The sequence below is a fragment of the Ruditapes philippinarum genome, unplaced genomic scaffold, assembly GCF_026571515.1.
Source record: "Ruditapes philippinarum isolate M1 unplaced genomic scaffold, ASM2657151v2 ctg1866_1_1_1_1, whole genome shotgun sequence".
Taxonomy (NCBI): Eukaryota; Metazoa; Mollusca; class Bivalvia; order Venerida; family Veneridae; genus Ruditapes; species Ruditapes philippinarum.
Genome location: NW_026863397.1, coordinates 91,411 through 97,480, shown reverse-complemented (window position 1 = coordinate 97,480; position 6,070 = coordinate 91,411). Strand labels below are relative to the sequence as shown.

General features: G+C 31.9%; 1 protein-coding gene across 1 annotated transcript in view; it reads left to right on the top strand.

Annotated features, from left to right (window-relative positions):
- Positions 1 to 1,339: 1,339 nt before the first annotated feature.
- Positions 1,340 to 6,070, top strand: part of LOC132721992 (uncharacterized) — a 38,962-nt gene continuing 34,231 nt past the window's right edge. The window contains exon 1 of the mRNA XM_060706385.1: positions 1,340 to 1,654. Coding sequence (XP_060562368.1) covers positions 1,469 to 1,654 — 186 coding nt within the window. The 5' untranslated portion in view covers positions 1,340 to 1,468. The remainder of the gene's footprint in view (positions 1,655 to 6,070) is intronic.

Below are 6,070 nucleotides of genomic sequence, written 5' to 3'. Positions count from 1 at the left end.
ATATGGAATCAGTCAATAAACTTTTAAGAAAAAAATTTGGTAATGAAATAGGCGGATTGCAACTACCAGAAAAAGTACCAAAATTTAATGATAATAAAAATACTTGGACAACATTTACACCCTTACAGCCTTCTAATGAACAATTATCCTGTCAAATTCACCACAACCACAAAGATCATTGGGTTACATCAATAAAATGCAACAATGACATTTATCTTTTAGACAGTTTGGGGAATGAGAGATCGGATGACAGTTTAATTCCAGATGGACTGAAAATACAACTTTCACAAATTTATGGCAAAAATAAAAAAAGTGTAAATATTATTATTCCACCCGTTCAAAAACAAGAAAACTCCGTAGATTGTGGTTTATTTGCAATTGCTCAAGCAACTTCATTTTGTATAAGTAAAAAACCATTGTTAAGTAAAATTTTTGATACTAACAAATTAAGAAGCCATTTATTGAAATGTTTTGAAAATGAAGAAATGACAGAATTCCCTACTACAAAGAAAAATTTAAGTTCTCGGAGAATAAAGAAACAGAAAATCGTATCAATTGACTTATATTGTATATGTAATATGCCTGCTTGTTTAGGGAATCAAGTACAATGTGATAAATGTTTAAATTGGTACCATAAACACTGTGTTGATGCACCCGTTGATATATCCCATGTTGATGTTGAATTTATTTGTTCTGTTTGCTCATAATATGTTTCCTAGGTCAAATATGAAACATTGTATTCTTCTTGTTATTATTTTTTATGCATTATAAAATAAAGAATGATTTTACATTTTTATATGTTTAAATGGGATTTTATAACTCTCTGTGTTTATAATTGCTTCATATATGAATTTAATTGCAATTATTGCTTTTGAAAATGCATTTTTTCCAATACAAGATTTTTTCTATTAAAACATCACGTTTACAAAAGATTTTGATAAAAAAATTATTACATCGTAATTCTGTATAAAACATTAATTGAGCTTTTAGCATATCTATAGAGGTATAGCTGTTAATATATATATATTTTTTAATGTATGATATTATGGTACGTTACATGTATATATTAATTTTGTTTAATTATTTATTAAAAATAGTCATATAAAATTAAATGTAAAAATTACAAATATAAATAAAGAATAAAAGTATTTTCCCGTCTTTTTATTACCCCCTACGGCGTGTTTATATAACTTCACACCTACAATGTTTTCCCTTCTTTGTTTAACTGGTCAGCATTTTCCGATAATCCTTCTTTATTTAACTGGTCAGCAGTTTCCTATATATCTATATCGTCAGCTAATTCGTCAGCAGTTTAGTGCGACCCCAAGTTATAAAATTATAATCATGAGCGGTGAATTATATTGTAATCTGTGCATGGAAGTGAACGGATTTACCATATAACCTTAGATTTCATATTTTAAGTGTGTTACGGTCCGAAGGAAGGAAAGAAAAAAGGCATGTGCTGAAAATGGATGAAGAGGACATTGAAATATTCATAAAGAATTTAAATCTTAACCTAGGTGTTTACAGTTTTGATAACCTAGTCGCAAACCCAGGATCTTTCAGTGTCCTAGGTAAAATTAACACAATAAGTGACACAGCTCGTTATATCGGTTATGGAAAACCTTTAGTGGAATTTCTCAAACCATTCAAGGTAGATATCATATATTTTCAAGGTAGCCTAATTAATTTGGCGTGAACGGTTTGACCCATTTTACAGTCTTTTTTTTAATATGAAAAAGGCAAAGCCTCAAAGCGAGCTCGATGTACTATTACGTGAAATAGTATGAAATAATCGCTCATTTTTATTTCAAATGCAGTGACAAGTGCGTGTGACGTCACACGTACTGTGTTAAATATGGCTCCGCCCCTGTCGTGAAATGAATAACGAGTTTTGAAAACGTTGATAAAACTTTGTTTATTTTATTTCACTCTATAATTTTTCAAGCGAAATAAAGATTATTTAAAGTGAAATAAATGTGAAACTTAAAACGTTTGCGACATTAAAATAGCGTACTTGATTTGTTTGTTTTGCACGTGCTGTTTGGCGCTACATTGTGACGTCACGTAAACAATACTTTAAACGTCTGTACAGCGTTAACGACTGAATAAAAGATATTGGTGTTCGGATTCATTTTCTTAGTTAGACCATTTTCTTTCATTCTAGATAGTTTTCACCACAAAATTCGACAAAAAATTGTTTTTATTTATCAGATTTCAAACAAAATGGCGCCTTGGATTTTCATTTTTTATACACAGCTTCCGTTATTCTGGTTCCCTGTCCAATTATGGTTCCCATAGGCGTACGCGGGTGACCAGTCTACACATCCTTTTTCAGTCAGAATTCCTCAGTTTTTATCGCTATCTTTAAATTCGAAAGGTTGTGATGTGTCCAATTCGGTACTTTGGACGAAAGTTTTCAAAACCATCACTTAGCAGGTACTCGCGTTACCGTAAAGCTCGCTTTGCAAGCAGGCCCTTCGGGCCAGCTCGTCAAGCTCGCTATTACTGTCAAACCGTTACGCCTAATTTTAAGTGTCATTTTTACGCACGGAAAATCTACCGGCAACACTATCGATAGCTTGGCCTGATTTTTATGACTGCTTAGGACTGCTAAGGAGCCACAAAGAACTACTAGGGAGGCACAACGGACCTTAAAATACCTCCTAGGGCATTCTTATAGCCTGGAACCCTGTTGTATCGATCTATTTACCTATAAATCACAATTGAACTTAAAAAATTTAAATCTCCCTGAATCTTTATTTTGTATCATTTATTTTGATTCTTTTGTCATAATATTTACATAGCAAACATCACTAATATATAGGGGTGTAACAATACAGCAAAAACCGTATTGCAATATATTGCCATTTTGCTGAAACGTATTGCAATACGTATTGTCGTGTATATGTTTTGATGTAAAGATGGAGTTACATTTATATATTATTATTATATGTATATATTTTAGTAGACACTTAATAAAAAGTTAAGGAATAAATAGAAAGTAAAGTGTCTCACAATTTGAAAAACAAAACTAGTCGCGTGTGACCTTTCACATCTGGGCTGCTTATGTAAATTATGCGGCCGCTTATTGACTTTTAAGTGTACTAGTTGTCGGATACTTTTATCTTACGTTGGCGCCAACAAAATTAGCCAATTAAAGATTTTATGTACAAAATTAGAAGGCAAATAATTGAAAAATATGATTTTTATAAAATACCGCCTTTTTTTACCGGTTTTCCAAAAATAGTACCGCGGTACGAAATTAATTTTTTCATATTGCAATATATCGGTAAACCGGTAAACCGTTACACCCTTACTAATATATATAGTTTTTAGCTTTGGAAATCTGGTTGGAGAGATTAACTCCGACGCATAGATAACCCCGACACTTGCTTGATAAATATGATTTTTATAGCTTTGTCTTTCAACAAAAAAGCATTTGGTCACCTATTAGTATAGGAGCAGGACAGAATTTGATGATTTTTTGTAAGTTGGTATACTTTTAAATGTTTTTCAATTAACTGAAACTTTTCGTTGGCAAAAACTGCTTCAAAACGTTCTTTTTTTCTAAATTACAATGAGGTAGTTAGAAATGTATTATCCAGAGGTCACCGACTTGGGAAATATTTTTGAAAACTTGTTTTTACATCAACAACAAATAGATAAAACATATAAGATGTAAAAATAAATTAATGATGCTGATTTTCCGGTCATTTTTTACTTAAAGATTCAAGTGTTGGCTTTATCTACTCAGTTGAGGGGTAAAAAGACCATGTTTTGTATACCCCATTCAGGACCTTAAAGAAGTACCAATTCTCATGTTCATACATTATTTTTGTAGTGTAATGTAAAGTCTTTGAACTGAACTTTATTTAGGTGGTTCAATATTTAAAATATACAGGAAGATAATTAAGATATTACAAAAAGTATGTGATTTAGTGTCGGAGTTATCCCTCCAACCAGTATACGGATATTTACAGACATGCCAAACAGGTTGAAGAATTAGGCCATCCTTAATAATATATATGTTTGCTATTGCCGACCCAGAGTTATAAGGAGTGGGTCGGTAGGTAGGCTTTTTTTTTTTTTTTTGATATATGATTTTTACTGAACATAAGTTAATACGCTTAGTACGTTGTAGCTGATTGTGGAAATTTGGACTACGTACACTATCATCATCGGCGACGGCAAAACTTACATGTAAAAGACTGTCAAAAACAATAAAAAACATGTTCACTAGTAATCATAACATGAAATAAAAAAAATGACTATGTGGACATAAATTCAAGCATGGTCAAATTACCGATGTGATAAACTTCTCCTGGGTAAATATTCTCGTACGAACTTGAAAAATTATAGTGGATCACCAGGACATATCGTTCTATCGGGTGATCATTACTCAATTTATTACACGTCTGTAAAAAATAACACACGCAAGATTTGTCTCCTATAATTTCTGAATGGCGGATATTTGCACCCCTGTTTTAAAAATGTTTAAATATTTCATTGTTAGTTACCGAAAATTATCGCCGATTGTTGAAATTCCATAGTGCTAAAAGACACAAAAACACTCAGGCAAAAAGTAGCATCCATAAATAAAAGGAATATAATGTTTCCATTGTTAAATAATAGATACAAAATTTACACACAAAATGACCTCTGACAAATGACTGGTCGGCTCTTCTGAAGAATCTGTGAATCTTTGATGTTTACACACCTGCAGTTGTTGCGGAATCATCAAAGAAGTGCCGACACTCAATTGACTTCCACCTCATTTTTATATATAGAAAAAAACTGTCATTTCTTTTTGTCAAGGAATGATTACACATGTTTAATTATTGCTCAAGTAAAAAAAAAATGTTGGATATTTATTGTGTCAATATTATTGACATATTATTAATCGGAAGTTCATTTTGACATGGAGTTTAATTAGACGTATGTATATTTGTGATTTTGATTGTGATATTTTATTTACATTTTTACGATCTTGAAGATATTGTGCAATACTTGTGTCTGCTATCAAAGCAACAATGCATATGAAAGGACCACAGCTTCCAAAAATTTATTTTTTCGGTCAATTTTATGACAGAATCCCCGCTGCTACCAGAAATGTTTCATTGCATGGGCTAAGTATTTAATCTGTGTTGGCAGTCATCAACAAACGAACATGTACTCCAAAGCACATTAAAATTACCACATGGTAAACTAGTGACCATATAAATGCTTTACAAATATTCATTAATTGAACAAACATTATTTTTAATATCGTTTTGATACGTTCTATTATTAGTTAATTCAACTTAATTGCCGCGCGCATGCAGTACTGCGTGACGTAAGGAAAATATCCTTCCCTGGTTGGTCGCTTTTTATGTAAATACTTTAAATAGTAATGCACAGAATGCCCTCATGAATTATCACTCGTTACTTTACATATTAAATGTGTGATTTTCCTCCGATTTTATTATTGTTTTCGAGGGAATTTTTTAGGTCAAATGCCCTGGCTGATTTGGCGGAAATAAAAAAAAATCTGATTTTTTTAAGCTGAAAAAAACTTTTGAGTCGGGGCATTTTCGGTGGGTCGGCCGGCAATAGCAAACAGATAATTTTTTAAGAGTGGCCTTAGGTCACGCCATTATATTGATGCATTGTCAAAGATTGGAAAGCCTGATCCATCTTTTTTAGTTTTTGCTAGATTTTTCAGTCAATTAGAATTTAGGATGTCTGTTTTAAAATGTCAGCATAAATTTAGGAACTTTTAACAGACAGTTAAAGCTACATTAAATAAATATGTTAAAATATTTTTGCCGTCTGCCTAAAAACCAAGCATTCTACAGTTTCATTAACCTTTTTAACAGTATCGTTGTAAATCTCATCAAATTTTGTTCAGAAATTAGGATTTTAAATGGAAAACCCCACGGTAACACTAAAGTTTGAATACGAATTTTAACATGCAAATGAAGACTATAATCAGCTTGTGTATGCGCTACGTCACGGTGATATAGTTGCTACCTGGAACACAGCAAATATAAGATTTTCTTGTGCAAACACACTTTACCGTTTAAGCTTC